The sequence below is a fragment of the Nicotiana tomentosiformis genome, chromosome 1 (assembly GCF_000390325.3).
Source record: "Nicotiana tomentosiformis chromosome 1, ASM39032v3, whole genome shotgun sequence".
Taxonomy (NCBI): domain Eukaryota; kingdom Viridiplantae; phylum Streptophyta; class Magnoliopsida; order Solanales; family Solanaceae; genus Nicotiana; species Nicotiana tomentosiformis.
The window spans coordinates 103718366-103736482 of NC_090812.1; the positions used below are offsets into that span (position 1 = coordinate 103718366).

The 18117-nt window shown below is 41.5% G+C and overlaps 2 protein-coding genes across 4 annotated transcripts; both read left to right on the forward strand.

Moving 5' to 3' along the window:
- The first annotated feature begins 2701 nt into the window (after nt 1–2701).
- LOC104116857 (serine/threonine-protein kinase Nek2) lies at nt 2702–8210 on the forward strand. Of its 3 annotated transcripts, none has more exons than XM_009627803.4 (15): nt 2702–2841; nt 3563–3742; nt 3900–3966; nt 4419–4484; nt 5013–5059; nt 5189–5234; nt 5356–5436; nt 5520–5562; nt 5636–5685; nt 5766–5847; nt 5925–5974; nt 6379–6452; nt 6605–6656; nt 6794–7249; nt 7427–8210. In XM_009627803.4, the coding sequence occupies exons 2-15, from the start codon at nt 3657–3659 to the stop codon at nt 8057–8059; spliced, it is 1833 nt and encodes a 610-aa protein (XP_009626098.1). In that variant the 5' UTR covers nt 2702–2841; nt 3563–3656; the 3' UTR covers nt 8060–8210. The 3 variants fall into 3 exon arrangements, with proteins under 3 accessions (XP_009626098.1, XP_009626099.1, XP_033517360.1); XM_009627804.4 differs by having other exon boundaries at nt 3573–3742; XM_033661469.2 differs by lacking the exons at nt 2702–2841; nt 3563–3742; nt 3900–3966 and adding an exon at nt 4213–4234.
- A 4773-nt stretch (nt 8211–12983) lies between these two features.
- Nucleotides 12984–13424, forward strand: LOC138908065 (secreted RxLR effector protein 78-like). Its single transcript, XM_070198704.1, has one exon. It carries the CDS (start codon nt 12984–12986, stop codon nt 13422–13424), a length of 441 nt encoding a protein of 146 aa, XP_070054805.1.
- The last annotated feature ends 4693 nt before the right edge of the window (nt 13425–18117 follow it).

Below are 18117 nucleotides of genomic sequence, written 5' to 3' on the forward strand. Positions count from 1 at the left end.
TTGATCAATCCTGGAGTTATACGTTTCCAATTTTTTGTCATTTGCTTTAATCCTCCTTTCTCCTGACTCTATTCGTTTGTCAGTTCCTCGAGCATCTTAACAATTTCGGGATTAATCCCCTATTCTTGCTCATTTGACCTCAGTACAGCTGGCCCCATTTTGTGGGTGACTTCTTGGGGTGGACTGGGCTCGAGCCTGGTCGATGCCTGGGTTTGGCTCTGCAACTGTGCTATTGCTACTTGTTGAGCTTGCAATATTTCGAAAATCATACGCAAGCTAATTCCGTTTTTCTTAGCGTTTTGGGTATTTCGAGTTGCAGATCGAGTTCCACCATGAATGTTATTTTCAGGGTCGGAACGTTGGTTTGCCTCGATGGCCACATGTGAATTAACGTCTATTGGCTCTTCGACCCGAGCTACAATGGGATCGACAAGTGGCCTTTCATCCCCGGGCGTTAAGTTGATGTTCTCATCTTGAAGGCCAGCTTCGTTGTCGATAGGTAGGGCCATTAATTATGAATTCGTCGTTTTCAGCCTGAAATCAAAGATACTTCCAAGAGCAAGTGTAAAATAGTGTGTTTCACAGAGATTCGCACCAAATAACCACTATTATCCTTAGCCCCACGGTGGGCGCGCTAAACTGTTTACCCGAAAAACGGATAGAGTTGAATTATACGTAGTTCTAAGGATACGTGGTGTAACTCGGTACAAATCGAAAAAGTAAGTAGAAATATATATCGAATATTGACTGTAAAAAAGGAATGTAATGCAAACCAAATTGAGTAGAGAATGATTTATAAACAAGCAAGATGAATCAATGTCAAAGCTCAAAAAGGATAATCCCTGCTATATATCAGTGTAATAATCTTTGAAATGTGAGTGTATCAATATTTGCTTCTCTAGATATCCCCCCCCCTGAATCTGCCCTCTACAGAAATAATACCCATTACTCATATAGTGGAAGAATCCTACTTTGGATATAATTGAAAATACATAGTGGAGATCTCATAATAGATTAATCAATTAGCTTTTCTTTGATTTTCTGCCGAGATTCTCTCCCTTAGTGCGGCTATAACGGCTTTGTTGTCTCTTAGCTCGATCTTGGTCGGTCTTGGTAGTGGTCGGTCTCTGGATCTCGAGCTTGATAACCACACTTCATATTATAACTCGAAATTGACCCAAGCTCGATACTGACTCGAGCCCGGTATTGATCGGTCTGGGTCTTGAGCTTGATAACCCGGCATCTCATCGTATCTCGATATTATAATGACGACCCTCGGTCCATTATGTTTCAATCTTGACTAATTATACGAAGGGCAAACTCGATTTTGACCGTATACACTCCTACTGAGGTGCCAGCAATTTTTCAAAGACGTAGCTTGTTTTACTACATGATTTTTAAATCCCTTTTTTCTCATATAACTAGAGTATATAATTGTGAATTTTTTTATTCTGACTTGTTCATTAGATGTTTTTCACATGTTCTTCCAAAGATATAGATTATTCATAATGATGTCATTTATCATGATAAAAAATTAGTCATTTAAGTTTAATAGGAGTAATTGAGAATGACATTTTGCAATTATGCGTAAATTGTAATGATGACCGTTTGGATACTGAATTGTTACAGGAATGTTTCCCTTAAATTATTCTGTCACCTTGGTTATTTGACCAGGTGGCATTAGCATGAGGTTATACAAGAATTATAATATATACATTAGTAATTTATGGATTATTTGGTCCATATTTTCTTTTTGACAGATATTTGGCTCATTGCACTAAAATAGAATATATAATTTATAATATAGAAGTTACAATTTTATCCTTGTTAAAATAAATGACAGAAACCAAAGTTACAGTAACAACAACATACCCAATATATTCTTACAAGTGAGGTTTAAGAGAGGGTAGTATGTATTCAGTCTTTACCCTTATCTTGTGAAAATAGAGATGATGTTATTGGAAGATCTTCCATTCAATCAAGTAAAATCACTTCAATTATGACAAAAAACTACGAAAAACGAAAAATTGAAACCAAAGTTGTTTTGATTATTACTCTGTTCACAATAAGTGACCATTTTATTTTTTTATTTTAGTCCAAAATAAGTGTCCATTTACATAATCAAGAAGAAATTAATTTTATTTTTTCAAAATTTGCCCTTATTTATATATTCCAATGTGTCAAGGTAACAATTAATTAAGGTTAATTTAGTGAATATATCATTTTTTTTCTCGAGGAGTTCGTATTTCCTTAATGAATGTACCGAATGTAAAATGGTCGCTTATTGTGGACCGGTGGGGGTAGCAGATGTTTTATACCCATGAAACTAATCACTGTACAAATTAATTTACGTTGAATCTGGTTTAAAATAATATCAGAATTTCCTTAAAATACTATATTCATATTGCTAATACCAAAAACAAAATGTAAATCAAATGTAACATCAAACTTTTATAAGAATTATTTTCCTAATTCCGACAACCGAATAATCCCTATTAAAATTGTAGGTTTAGGCCCAAGTTTCAAGTTTGTTCGACCCCATGACTTTTTTTGTGGGACATAATTTTGATTTTAAAAACAAAAGGCGCTTTTTGGAAACAAAAACAATAATAAAAAAAATAAAATTCAAAGTTTGAAAATGTCCTTTAGAAAGCGGACACATCGCTTTTGCTTTGTTTACAATTCTTTTACCGCTCTCCATCTTCTCTGTTCACTGACTAAAATAATTCCAACTACTCGACTCATCATCTATATAGAATGAATCACACCTGAAAAATGCCGTTCCTATTTTCACATTAACGCTCTTCTCCAATTCTTCTTCATCATCATTTTCAGTTTCAGGTACGTAATGGAGCATACTATTTGGAATTTGATTTTTTCCATATTTATCGGTTTCGGTTACTGCACTTACTTTTCTCATATGCGGTATTGCTTTTTCCCTTTTATGCGCTGCATTTTTTCCTTTTTTTTTTTTGGAAATTGGTTACGCTCTTCGATTAGGTTTATTTGTTTTTACTTTAGCTTTGCCCTAAAAGTTTTCAAATGGAGCCTTTACATTGCGTTTTCCCGCTTTTCGTACTAATTGCCAGAGTACTTGGATTATGTTTTGTATGAATCTACTGTATTCAAAGACTGATGAGAAATTATGTTATGTTAAGAAAGTTTATTGATTTACATTGAATGACCTACACCGCTGATTAGAATTTAGAATTTTTCAATGATATGTTCTGTGTACAAAATTGACTATCTTAGTACCAATAAAATCTCAGGATAGTTGTTAGTAATTATTTACAGTAGTATAAAATTCCTATCTTATTGAAAGAAGGGGGAATGTGAGGGAGCTGCTGTGAAGGTTTTAAAAATCTCCTACATTTTTGGATGATGTATAAAAGTCACATTTTCTCTCGATATACAAGACGTTTGCAGATTTGCTATAATTTTTCTTCCTCTAATAAAATGTATTCTGGACTGATGTAGTGTTGCTAACATTTGCTGTTGAGTGTTCAGAAAATTCCATCATTTTCAAAGTTTCTAAAAGATGCACTTTCTCTACATGTACAAGGTGTTTGCAGATTTACTATGATATTTCAAATGTGACCATTATATCTGGATTGAAATCTATTTGATAAAGCATTGGTGGTCCTATTGCCCATAAGATGGAAAATTATGAGATTTTGGAGCAGGTTGGAAAAGGTTCCTTTGGCTCTGCACTACTTGTAAGGCATAAACAAGAAAAGAAGAAGTAAGGAGGCGTGCAACCTTTTCTCAATCCATCTGCTATAGTTTTATATTTGTTACAGTATACAGTTTATGTTCATTAGTCATTTCATTGTTGCATTATTCAATTTATTTGAATTTCTGATTGCTGTCTTTTTTTTTTTTTTTCCTGTTCCTCAAAGATATGTTATGAAAAAAATTCGCTTAGCTCGCCAGACAGAGAGAACACGCAGATCTGCCCACCAGGAGGTCAGCCTTTTTTCCCAGCTTTCTTTGTGACTGAAAGGACAAACAGGGTGGTTAAGAGTGTGAAGACATCTGCATATCTTGGCATCTAGATAGGAAATTTCTGATAGAATTCACCATAATTGTCTTAAATGGTTAAGAAGTTATGCAATGAACTGCACAGTGTTACCTGACAGGATGTAAGTTATGTATGCATTAGGGATTAAACATTTACTGAACTCTTTGATTTAGTACAGGTCATGAAGCAATAAAAAAGGCTTTTGCTAATAAGGTGAAGTTATCATCAATTCTGTTTAAGACAATGATACTTGCTTATCTTAAATGCACCTTTAACTCGAGTAGATCCTTTCTGCCTAATCTATTTCTTTCTTCCTTCTTTTTCTTGAGAAAGACTGGCGAATCTGGAGGTGCAGGTTTGTGTTTGCAATTTCTGATCTGGGTTCTTTCTTTTTCAGATGGAACTGATCTCAAGAATACAAAGTCCATTTGTGGTGGAATACAAAGATTCCTGGGTGGAAAAGGTCTGTTCATAGTTTTGTCCTTTCACCATTTCACTCAAACACTTCTCAACGTACATGTGATAACTTTTCTACTCATGCTATTTACTTTCGGATGACACACAGTGTGAAAAATATGAAAGATTTTTAAGTGGAAGTCTACAAATAGTAAAAAACGTAAAAGGGTGCCTATCTAGGTTAGATGTTGAACTACGTAAGAATTAAAACTACTGTTAAAGTGAATACTTAGCACTCATGCGTTGTTGTAGTGGTTGAACATGCAACTGCATCCAAATTTGATAGATGTTTAGTGATTTAACTATTCATCTTGATGGTTAGTCTGGCTTTTACTGGACAGAAGGTAGTGCTATTATTCTAATTTTAGCAAGTATTGGTAAGTTCTAATAGACCAATATAAGGACTGCGGTTACAAAAATTATCTAAGATACGTGTAAACCTTTGAGTTTGTGGTGTGTTCATAATGTTGTATAGCTGTGGAAGAATTATTTGTTCAGCCAAGCCATTGACTATGCGAGAATACCCAATTTTCAGGGATGCTACGTGTGCATTATTATTGGGTATTGTGAAGGTGGTGATATGTAAGTCATTTTTCCTTTTCCCATGAACTGTTTTCAGAATTAGGACCTTAGGCCTGAGATCCTGAATCTAGTTGCTTATATTTGTCTACCCTATATATTGTCTAAATCACTTTGTCAATCCTTATACAGGGCAGATGCTATTAAGAGAGCTAATGGTGTTCTTTTCCCTGAGGAGGTTGTTATTAAATTTACAATTTTGCTTCTGGAACACACCCTCCTGCCTCCACCTAATAAATTTACTTTCTAATATTGCGGCCATTTCTTTTCCTGAAATCTAAATGTTGACTGATAAGCAGAAGCTTTGTAAGTGGCTAGTTCAACTTCTGATGGCACTTGATCACTTGCATACGAATCATATAATTCACCGTGATGTCAAGGTGAGTTGCATCTCTCTTTATACCACAAAGTTATTCTTTCTCAACTTCATAGATTTGTTTGCTGATTTAGCTTTTTTTCCCAGTGTTCAAACATTTTTCTGACCAAAGAGCACGATATACGTCTAGGTAATCCCCGTTCCTCATAACTTGAAGTTGGGTATGATTGACTTTGAGTATTTATTTCAAGAGTTGTTTTCAGGCGATTTTGGTCTTGCTAAAATACTGTCCTCGGATGATCTTGCTTCCTCTGTAAGTAACTTGTTTGTGAATATTCTGTATTTGTGTTTGTGGTATTGTTTAGTCTATTGATGAGGTATACTGGCTGTCAGGTGGTGGGTACCCCAAATTATATGTGTCCCGAGCTTCTTGCTGATATACCCTATGGTTGTAAATCAGACATCTGGTCTTTGGGTAAGTCTTTACCTTTCCTTGCTTCACACGAACCGCTTTCAGATGCACACTGTTTTGCTGACTCTTTGCATGTCCAGGTTGCTGCATGTATGAAATGACTGCTTACAAGCCGGCATTCAAAGCATTTGTAAGTCATGAAATGCTACTTTCCAGACTATGAATTTTAATACTATCACGAGCTATATAATCAATTTCCAAATTAATTTTGTTGCCTTGTGCATGTCTAAAACCATTTCTTGAGGTATCTTCCTATAATTGTTTCCATGGGCTGATGGGCAGTGTAGTCCTTCAGTACTCGATCTATAGCGAGACCAACTGTACTTACACTTATGGTGTATAACTTGTTCTACCTTTAACCAGTGGAGGTAGATCTTTCTTATGATTGTTACATTCATTAGCTACTGTTTTCCCTATCTTTGTATTTTTATCAGATTCTCGGCTTCTCATCATGAAATTAATTGATGTTTACCTGCAATATATATATATTTTCAGTTGTAATACTTCAAATGACCTCCAGTGTCTTGAATGCAGGATATGCAAGGTCTAATTAACAAAATTAACAAATGTATAGTTGCTCCACTTCCCACCACGTATTCTGGTGCATTGTGAGTAAATTATCTTTTGCACAGTTGAGGCAACCCATCATAGTGCATATCTCGTCAAATTGCTATTCTTTTGTGCTACAATAACAACAACCCAGTGGATAAATACATTTCTGTTGTACTGTTGCTGAATTTATTGTCGTTTTCCTTGTCAGCCGTGGCCTTATTAAGAGTATGCTAAGGAAAAACCCAGAACTCAGACCAAGTGTATGTATCCCTCACTTCCTCAAAGTTCACTATTTACTTTCTACGTGCATATTTTAGCTTCAAGTAGCGCCAAGGATGTTACCTGTTTGACACATTTACTCCTTTTCATCTTAATTCTCTCCCAACTGTTGTTCCAGGCTGCAGATTTACTCCGACATCCCCATCTTCAGCCCTACGTGTTAAAAATCCTTCTGAATTTCGACAGCCCTAGACAGCACAAGTTCCTCGTCCAACCCTCTAATTCAAACTATGTAAAGAAAAAAAGATTGTCTGAGCCCAGAACTGCTCCAGTCTTTAATGAAAGAGAGGAGAGGCGATTGTCCAGTGATAGGGCTTTGAACCCTAGTATTTCTGGAATGAATTCTCCATGTTTATCTCGGAGAGCAAAAAATCTAATGAGTTCTTTGAAGAAAAATTTCTCAGAGCCGTCTGTTGAAAGTACTCCCTATGACCTTGGGGTAAAAAGTTCTGCAATGTCAAAGTTGTCGGCAGCTGTCAAAACTGTGCGATTCGATTCAAATAGAAATTCCACACCTCACAGGAGACAGAGCACTCCATTAAAGATGTCCAATGCTGGTTCTACCCGTGAACTGGTATGTTTCTGATTGAATAGTATTGTTAAGATCTTCAATGTAAAAGTCAAAACAAATGAAGAAAATTCCAGACAGGAATGTAGATACTTTTCTTGGTGCTAGATTGTTGAGATTATACTTGTAGTTCTTCAAGGCTTGAGTTTTTATTTACACTTATATACTTACATACAAATGCAGCTTCCAGTGACACATACACCAGTTAGCCAACCTTCCAAGTCAACGCGTAGAACTTCTCTTCCTTTATCCACAAAAGCTGGGAAGTTGGAGTCACCTTACAAACATAATGTTGGTCTTCTTCACCAAATGAAGTCTCCGGATGTCTCTGTGAATGCTCCAAGAATTGACAAGATGGTTGATCCCTTGGCTTCTTCAGAAGACCCTCTTTTACCCATCCAGAGAGCTTCACCGAAATCTGTTCAGTTGTCTTCCCCCTCACCACGCTATAGTGACTGGTCGTTCACAAAAGACAAGTGTACAGTACAGGTTGTTGATAGAAGCTTTCCCAAGCCACCTTTAATTGACCCTATTCATGGAATTGCGCGGATTGGAAGTGAATGTTCAGAACATGATGCAACAACTGGTGCTTCAAGCCGGTCATCTTCAGAATCTCGTCCCCGGAGGTTTGACACCTCTTCTTACCAGCAACGTGCTGAAGCCTTAGAAGGATTACTTGAGTTCAGCGCGCAACTATTGCACCAAGAGCGTTTAGAAGAGCTTACAGTGTTACTGAAGCCATTTGGACCAGAAAAGGTTTCTCCAAGGGAAACTGCTATCTGGCTGACCAAGAGTTTCAAGGAGAAGGGAGTGTAATTGTAACCTTCTACATTTTCATCTTTCCTGCTTACCTGAACTAATGATGCATAGATTTTCGAAAGAGAAAAAAAAAATCAGAATGCACACGGGAAACTGTACAACATGAATAACCTGTTCATGAGAAGCAGAAAGGAAAATTAATTTTCAATTGGTTGTCTGGGTCTTTGTTGAAATGTGATGCTAAATGCATATGGCCATTAGAATCGGAGATGAGCATTGATGCTAAATGCTCAATAGCTGCAGGAGATAAGTTTGGTGTAACGAGTTTTTAAACTTACCTCCTGGCCATTAATCCTTGTGATTTAACAAAAGTAAATAATGAAAAAGGTAATCTAACTTAACGAAATTAAATAGATATTCAAGCTAGTTTGAAAAATTATAGAAAAATTTAGTGGACCATAAAAGTAATGATTTTTTATTAAAAAAAAGTTGTCCTTTTTTCAAATGATTGATGCAATTTTATTGCTTTTATCTAAGTGTTTAACCTTGAAATCAGATAACAATTAAATTTGTACGCGGTTTTAAGGATATGTGGATTGATTCAACACAAATAAGCAAGAATATTAAATAAACGAGTTAAAAACAAAATAAACGATCAAACCAGTTGTAATGTTATGGCCTAGCTCGAACCTAGGCCGAACAAGAATTTTGCCCTCGATTGGACCTTTGGTTCGAGCCTAGTTGTGAATGAAGAATAAGATAATTAAATAAGAACTTTTGCAGTAACTAGAAAGCGGAAAATGAATTTGTATTGCTTTGATTCACGTCTTACAATGTGTGTTATCAAATAAAAACTTTTCCTTTATATAGTAGGAGAGTTTCATCCCTAGTATAAGTCTTAAAAAGGTAAAAATCTTTCTTTTTCGTTAATTACTGATCCGTAACCGACATCGAGCGAGATCTGCGCTGTGATATCCGGTTAGGTACGAATATCACGGCCCTCTATCCGTCATGTGTAACCGTTTACCGTGTTTCCCGAGGCTTTGGAACTCGTTCTAGGTCCGGGGAGCATCGCTTTATTATGCCCGATGATGAACACATCGTTCACCTTCCATAGGTCTCGATATGAAGGGCCCCCAGCCTCGATTTCGATCTCGTGCGTCCATGCTCTTCTTCCGTTTTCTTCACTGGGGAATCGGGGTATACATTACACCCGATTTTACCTGTATACAGATAGTCCCCTCATTTTACGGAGAGTAGGTTTGACAAAATGAAGGGAAACGATAGATGGACCCCAGTTCCTTCCTTCGTACATTACAACTGAGATGACAGGTAAATCAAAACGTCCCATCAGTCGCATCGTTCTGACATTGGACGCGTGTCAGTCACCGGCTGGCTACGTTCGAATGAGAAACGTCGCGCATTGATTGTCTTTTCTCCTATAAAAGCTTCGACCTTTTTCACTTCTTCTATTTTCCGATTCTAGACTTTACCCTTGAACTCTCTAACGGCTTTTAACTTCTCCAGATCTTCATACATTGTTCTTTGAGCCTTCATATCTTCATCTTCAATCCTCGTACATCTTTTTTGAATCTTCAACCCAGACCTTCATACCTTCGTACCATCTTCAAATCTTCATATTTTTCTTCAGACCTTCATATTTCCCGGCAAAAACTTCCAAGTCAGTGCCTTAGCAGACTGCTCCTTTATCTTCCCACCCGGCCACAGATGCCGAGGTGGCCGTTCCCAAAGTGGCTCAGGAGCCCCCCATGAAGAGCTTCATACCCGGGGGCTGCTCTATCGGGGATGACTTCAAGGCCGAGAAGGCCTCTAGTCAACATGACCGAGGCGAGGGAACATGTAGATACATATGCTCCGTCACTGGAGAAACCCTACCCGTAGTTCGAGCAGACTGTAAATGGGAGGGTAAGGACGTGGTCATCGCCAGGCCCAATTACGATATTACTACTCACGTGAAGGGGCATTTCAGAGTTTACACTTACTCCTTCACGCTCGTCTCGGTGGACCCCATAGTCCTTTCTTCTTCAAAAGCTACGAGGTGTGCCTTGGGCAAATCCACCTGTCCTTCTCGAGGATCGTGATCCTCTTGTGCTATTTTGTGAACAATATCGAAGCCTCTCGGTTTACCCTCGACCATTTACTCCGCCTGTACAGTCCCTGAATCTTTCGAGAGGGACTCATTAAGCTCGTTCGCCGAGAAAGCAAGGCTCCTTTCTCGAGCATCGATGAGGACCGAGACCGAGGCTAGCTGGGAAGGTTCGTTCGGGTGAAAACCGAAGACCTAATCTATCCCGAGTTTCTGCAGTTCCCCGAGGAGTGGAACGCATCCCGTAAGGATTGTCTTTCTTGAGTATTCCTTTCTTTTTATTCTTTCTCTCATTGCTTGTGTTTGTGGTCGTGCAGTTGTTGCCCAAGTTTCTGATGCAATCCCTCGATTCAAGGAGTGTATCGAGGGGATCTGCAAGCAGATGCCGTACTCCGAGTGCGCATGGCAAAAGCTTTCGAAGGGCAAATGGGAGGCCCGTTCTCATGGTGAGGTTCTTCCCTAAATAATTATCACTATTCTCTTAACTTACACAGTGCTAACCCTTTCTCTTTTCTCATAAGTTTGCCTAAGACCACCGAACTTAGGCCGCTGGATGTGGACGATGCTCCGTCCTCGCTTGTCGAGCGCTCCATTTCGGGGCAGCTCGGGGTTGCAGCAAAAGAGGGGAAGAAGAAGAAGATAAAGTCCCTGGGTTCCCCAGACATCGAGGCGAAGAAGAAGAAGAAGGTGACCATTCCGGTCCGGAAGCCCAAGAAGAGCACCAAGTCCAGGGTACCGGACCCCGATTCTCTCTGCCGGTACAGGGATGAGCCCGAAGATGACGACTTTTTCGTTGCTCATGGGTCAACCCTTAATGAGGGGGAGCAGGCAGCGACCAAAAAAGAGGACTATAAGGTCGATCTCCCCTAACTCGGGAACCAGAGGGAGGGAGGGCCGGAGACTGCAGTCTCCTAGGAAACCGCTCCTATTCCGAAGGAGGCAACCAATGTCATTGACATCGTGGAGACACCCTCCTATACCAAGTCCATGCTCGAAGAGGCCCAAGCGGGCAAAGAGAAATCAATTGAGGGAATGCATGGCCCAGATGATGCCCTCAACACATTTTTCGATGGCATGGATATGGCCGCACTGGAGGATTATTTCGGGCTTGATCACCTGGAGGTCCCGAAGAAGGATGTACCCTCGGGAGCTGGCGGGCCGAGTTCGATCCCAAAACTAGTGAAGCAATTTCCTGCTCCAAGCATGGTCCCCGAGCGCAAGAGAATGTTCGTTCTTACATTCCCGGAGGATGCCCGGGTCCTGTCTGCTCTGGTGGATATAGCCAGCTACCTCCGATGCCCGGTGACCGAGGAGGACTAGGCAAAGATGAACGAGGTGGCCACGTCGAGCCACTTCAACGAGGCACAACATGCGCTGAACCGCGTGAGCCGCCAGCCTTTTTTACCCCTTTGTGAATCTTACTTTGGTCTTTGATGTCCTCTACTAACTTCATTGTTTTTCAGGCTTCAGTGCTTCACCATGAAAGCTTCCTCCGATACTGCTTGGAGATTAGCCAGCTCGAGTTCGAGCTCAAATAGCAGGTCTGGAAGAAGGACATGTACATGGTTCTTAGTGAGCAAAAGGACGAGACCCTCAAAGACCTCCCGAATATCCAGACCGAGCTGGAAAAAGCTCAGAAGGAGGCCTCGACCCTGAAGCAGGAACACGCCGACTTGGTTGAGAAGGTAAAGATCTTTGAGGCTAAAATCGAGTAGCTAGTCGTGGTGACTAACAACACAACTTCACAAGTTCAACAGAAGATAGACCTGATCGACCAACTGCGGGTTGAGATGGATGAGGTCAAGGCCACGACCGAAGTGTGGAAGGATAGGATGGACCTGCTGACTTCGGAGAAGGAAGCTGCGAAGGCGGAGCTGGCATCGGTCAAAAACCAACACCGGGTGGCAAAGGACAAAGCCGATAAGTGGTCTCGGCTGAATGATGATCTACGGGCACAACTGATCTTGGCCGTCACGGAACGGGATGCTCTCGAAAAAGAATATGCTGCATTGAGGTCTAAATTGGATGCGACCTCTGCTGATGCCGAGGAAATAGTGGCCAGTATAAGGCCGATATAGAGGAAGTCAAGACACGCTTAAAGATGAAGATTAAGTTCATAAAGCGGTTAACCCAGAGAGAGACCCTTGAAGAGATCCATGCCCAAATTTTGACCTATCGACTGAGATTGAAGAAGCTGGGAGGCTCGAGGCCGAGGCAATAGAGCTATATGAGCCTGAGGTTCTTGAAGGCTCGGAGGGCTCTGACGGTTCTAGCAATAAGTCGGGCCCCGGTGAAGACCAGGAGTAGATGCCTTAGTATTTTTCCAGTTTTTCCTTATGTATATTTTTTTGTTTATTTTGAGGCCATTCTATCGGGCCTTTGTAAATATATTTTGGAGTATATAAATTTTTTCCCTTTTTGGCAATACCGTGTCTTTATTTTTTCAGCATCTACTTGCAATTTATTTTTGTTGTAAAGGCTATGCGCAGGATGAGTAGGGGTAGAGCGACTGGGCCGGACGAGATCCTGGTGGAATTCTGGAAGAGTTTGGGTTAGGAGGGCTTGGAATGGCTTGCTAGGTTATTTAAAGTCATTTTTAGGACGAAGAAGATTCCCGGAGAGTGGAGGCGGAGTATGATGATCCCATTGTACAAGAATAAGGGGGATGTCCAAAACTGCAACAACTATAGGGGTATCAAGTTGTTAAGCCACACGATGAAAGTGTGGGAGAGGGTGATTGAAGGGAGGTTGAGGAGGAGTGTGTCCATTTCCGAGAACCAGTTTGGTTTTATGTCGGGATGGTCGACTATTGAGGCCATTCACATTGTGAGGAGATTGGTGGAGCAGTAGAGGGCGGTGAAGAAGGATTTGCATATGGTGTTCATTGACCTGGAGAAAGCCTATGAGAAAGTCCCGAGAGAGATTCTATGGAGATGTTTGGAGGCTAGAGGAGTGCCTGTAGCGTATATTAGAGTGATTCAGGACATGTATGACGGAGCTAAGACACGGGTTAGGACAGTAGGAGGAGACTCTAACTACCTTCCGGTTGAGATGGGGTTGCATCAGGGATCAACACTTAGCCCGTTTTTGTTTTCCCTAGCGATGGATTCATTGACGCGACACATTCAAGGGGAGGTGCCTTGGTGCTTGTTATTTGCGGATGACATAGTCCTGATTGATGAGACGCGAGGTGGTGTTAACGAGAGGCTGGAGGTCTGGAGACATACTCTGGAGTCTAAGGGTTTCAAGTTGAGCAGGACCAAGATAGAATACTTGGAGTGCAAGTTCAACATTGTTACCCAGGAGGCGGACTGAGATGTGAGGCTCGATATGCAAGTTATTCCCAGGAGAGAGAGTTTCAAGTATCTGGGGTCTATAATTCAGAAGGATGGGGAGATAGATGAGGATGCCACATACCATATCGAAGCAGGGTGGATGAAGTGGAGGCTCACTTTCGGCGTCTTGTGTGATAAGAATGTGTCGTTGAGACTTAAGGGTAAGTTCTACAAGGTAGTGGTTACACCGACTATGTTGTATAGGGCAGAGTGTTGGCCAGTCAAAAACTCCCATGTCCAACAGATCAAAATAGTGGAAATGAGGATATTAAGATGGATGTGTGGGCATACTAGGTTGGATAGAATTAGGAATGAAGTTATTCGGGACAAGGTAGCAGTGGCCCCTGTGGAGGCAAAGATGTGTGAGGTGAGGTTGAGATGGTTCGGACATGTTAAGAGGAGAAGCACATATGCCCCAGTAAGGAGATGTGAGAGGTTGGCCTTGGGAGGTGAGAGGAGGGGTAGAGGTAGGCCAAAGAAGTCTTAGGGAGAGATGATCAGGCGGGTCATGGCGTAGCTTGAGCTAACTGAGGACATGACCCTAGATAGAAGGGTGTGGAGGTTGAAGATTAGGGTATAAGGTTAGTAGGTAGTCGTGTGTTTCCCTTTGTCTTCTCTAGTTCGATAGTATTAGTGCTAGTACGATACCCTTTTTTCCTTAGTTTGCTATATTCGCATGTCTTGTTCTGTTATTACTTGCCATCGGTAATTTCGTAGTTTGCTAGCAGTACTTCATTCATATTCTCGTTTGCTGCCTTGGACTTAGTTTTCTAAATATATTGTCTTGCTATTACTTGTTATCGGTACCTCTTTCATATTCTCTGATGCTATCTTCGAGTTAGTTTTCTAATTATTTGTCTTGCTATTACTTGCTATCAGGGCTTCTTTCACCATCTTTAGCCGAGGGTATATCGGAAACTGTCTTTCTGCCCTTCCAGGGTAGGGGTAAGGCTGCGTACATCCTACCCTCCCCAGACCCCACTTGTGGGATTATACTGGGTTGCTGTTGTTGTTGTTGTTGTTGCTACTTGTAATTTCTATTTGCCTATTGTTTTTGATGCATTAGCATAAAATCAGATGTAATTTTGGATCATCCATTTTTCAGAGGTTAGAACGGAGCCCGACTTCGATGCAACTTTGATTTACTTGTGGCTTCGATCCCTTGGTGAGACCGAAGGTTTTTAAGATGCTCAAGTGTTTTTAGACGACGTTTTTGCCGAGGGTAAACTTTTAGTAGGTTTCAAATTTTTGTAAGGGACTTACTTTTTGGTTACGTATTTCGGACGTCTCCGAGCCGTTTTAGGGTGGTTGTAGCCTTTTATACCTGGGCACCGCCTGATAGGTTTGGTGCCTCCAGGAATTCGGAATCCTGGGTCGTTTGAATTTTCATCGGGCGATACTCCCCGAGTACGGATAGTCTGTGGGCTTGACAGCCCCCGAGTAGGGGTAGCCTGTGGGCTTTAGGATCCATGATCGAAGAAGAAAAATGCGCAGTAACAAAGTGAACGGGAAGTAAAAATTTCTTTCATTGCTTATTATGCAAGGTACACAATCGAAGGCGCATAAAAACTTGTGCCATGGCTAAAGTGGACTATGTCATGGTTCATATGACCGTTTGACCCTTAAAATGAATCCTAACCACCAAGCCTTAGCTTTTAGCACATGCAATTTTGTTTTTCCGTTGCTAAAGGTCTTAACCAGGGGGTAATGACCCCTAGTATTCGAGGTCGAACTCGTTAGGGCTCGAATACTGTTGATATAATGCAAACAACCATCAATTTCGGCTTAAAGCTGGTCTTCAAATCTAAGGTAGCACATTTTACCGTTGCCTCGTTAAAAACCTTGCCAATAAACCTACTTCAGGACAAAACTGGTTCAAGGGAAAAAGAGTGCGACACGTGCTTTCAGACCTAATAGCCACATCCGTCCTTGGCCGATTAACTACATATGTTAGTCCGATTTATAACATGATTAAAAAGTAATTGAGTTCGTACCTTAACAGTAGTATCGCTTTAAGTATGTCACATTCTAGTTGTTCGGTAGTTGTACGTTGTTTCCCGCTTCGAGTTTATATGAGCCTTTGCTGGTTACTCCGACAACTCGATACAGTCCTTCCTAGTTCAGGCCCAGTTTCCCTTCGTTCGGGTTACTGGTGTGTAGTGTTACTTTCCTCAACACTAAGTCCCCAACTTGAGAGTGTCGGAGACTGGCTCTTCGGTTGTAATACCTTTTCATTTGCTGCTTCTGGGCGGCCAACCGGACTAGGGCGGCCTTCCGCCTTTCATCCAATAGTTCCAGGCTCATGATCATGTCCTCGCTATTTGGCTCTTCGGTCGTATACTGGAACCTGAGGCTTGGTTCTCCCACCTTGACTAGTATTAAGGCTTCGATTCCGTAGATCAAGTAACATGATGTGGCCCCGGTGCTTGATTGCGAAGTCATACGATATGCCCACAGGACTTCGGACAGGATCTCCTTCCATTTCCCTTTCGCACCGGTCAACCTCTTTTTTAGATTTTGAAGTATAGTCTTGTTCGTTGATTCTACTTGCCCGTTCCCACTAGGGTGATAAGGAGTTGATGGTATTTTCTTGATCTTGTGATCTTCGAAAAACTTACTCACCTTGCTGCAGACGAATTGTTTTTCGTTATCGTAAACGATCTCGATAGGTATCCCAAATCGACATATTATGTGGTCCTAGATGAAGTCAATGACTTTTTTCTCCCGGACCTTTTCGAATGCTTGAGCCTTAACCCATTTGGAAAAATAATTGGTCATGAATAGTATGAATTGAGCTTTGTTGAGTGCCCATGGCAGGGGACCAATGATGTCCATTCCCCACTTCATAAATGGCCACGAGGACAGGACCGAGTGGAGCATTTCCCCCGGTTGATGGACCATCGGGGCGTGTCTTTGATAGTCGTCGTAGTTCCGTACGAGATCCTTCGCATCCTTCTCCATTTCGGTCTAGTAATAGCCAGTCCTAATTAGTTTCTGAACCAACGATATGCCCCCGAATGGTTCCCGCAAGTGCCTTCGTAAACTTCTCCTATGGCGTATTCGGCTTCTCCCGGTCCCAAGCATCTGGCTAGCGGGCCGTCGAATGTCCTCCTGAACAATGCCCCTTCAACCAAGCTAAATCTGGCAACCTTGGTGCGCAGGGCTCTCAATTCTTTGGGATCCAAAGGCAATTTTCTTATTTTCAAGTAGTCTATATATTTGTTCCTCCAATTCCAAGTTAAACTCGTTGAGTTTACTTCGGCGTGGCCTTCTTCTATCACCGAGTTCATTAGCTGCGCTACTGCTCCCAAACTGAATTCATCAAAATTGAGCGACGACCTCAAGTTAGCCAGTGCATCGGCCTCACTGTTATGATCTCGGGGTACATGCTGCACGGTCTATTCCCTGAATTGATTTAGGGTTACCTGTAATTTGTCCAAGTACCTTCGCATCCGTTCTTCTTTTACTTCAAACATCCTGTTAACTTGATTTACCACGAGGAGGGAGTCGCACTTAGCTTCGATCATCTCGGCCCCGAGGCTTTTAGCCAATTCTAGACCTGCTATCATGGCCTCAAACTCGGCCTCATTGTTAGTCAATTTCACAGTTCTAATAGATTGCCTAATTATATTTCCCATAGGCGGTTTTAGTACGATACCGTGCCTGGACCCCTTCGCGTTCGAGGCACCATCCGTGAAAAGGGTCCAGATTCCCGAAGTGGTCCCCGAGGTTAACAGTAATTCCCTTTCGACTTCAGGTATTAAGGCCAGCGTAAAGTCGGCCACGAAGTTTGCCAAAATTTGAGATTTTATGGCGGTTCAGGGTCGATACTCGATATCGTAGACGCCACGGCCCATTTGGCCAACCGGCCCGAGAGCTCGGTCTTGTGCATGATGTTCCTTACTGGGTAAGAGGTCACGACATATATTTGGTGGTATTGAAAGTATGGCTTTAGCTTCCTGGAGGCGCTTAGCAAAGCGAGCACCAAATTTTCCAGTGAGGATACCTTGATTCGGCCTCCCCTAGAGTTCTACAGACATAGTAAATAGGAAATTGCGTACCTTCTTCCTCCCGGACTAAGACTCCACTTACCGCCACCTCGGAGACTGCCAAGTAGAGGTACAACTATTCGTCTGCCTTTGAAGTGTGCAGCAGGGGTGGACTCGATAGGTACCGTTTGAGTTCTTCCAAAGCTTGCTGGTATTCTGGGTCCAAGAAAAGTTATTCTTCATTTAAATAAGTGAGAAGAATCGATGGCTTTTGTCCGAGGACCTTGATATGAACCAGCCCAGGGTGGCTATGCGCCCGGTCAGTCTTTGAACGGCCTTGACGTTTTCCACCACGGTGATGTCCTCTATGGCCTTGATTTTGTCGGGGTTGATCTCGATCTCTCGATTGGATACCATGAACTCGAGGAATTTTCCTGATCCGATCCCGAATGCACACTTCTCCGGGTTCAGCTTCATATTGTATTTCTTTAGTATGTCGAAGGTCTCCTGCAAATATTTTAAATGGTCCTCTGCTCGCAAGGAATTGACTAACATATCGTCAATATAAACTTTCATTGATTTTCCTATCTCTTCTTCGAACATCTGATTTACTAGGTGTTAATAGGTGGCATCGACGTTCTTTAATCCAAACGACATTACATTATAACAGTAGGTGCCAAATTT

What these genes read in the sequence shown, in the direction of transcription:
- LOC104116857 (XM_009627803.4), top strand. Translation starts at nt 3,657, where the DNA reads ATGGAAAATTATGAGATTTTGGAGCAGGTTGGAAAAGGTTCCTTTGGC. An exon ending in CGGATGATCTTGCTTCCTCT is followed by an intron (nt 5,686 to 5,765) that starts GTAAGTAACTTG and finishes ACTGGCTGTCAG; the next exon opens with GTGGTGGGTACCCCAAATTA. An exon ending in ATCAGACATCTGGTCTTTGG is followed by an intron (nt 5,848 to 5,924) that starts GTAAGTCTTTAC and finishes TTGCATGTCCAG; the next exon opens with GTTGCTGCATGTATGAAATG.
- LOC138908065 (XM_070198704.1), top strand. Translation starts at nt 12,984, where the DNA reads ATGGTGTTCATTGACCTGGAGAAAGCCTATGAGAAAGTCCCGAGAGAG.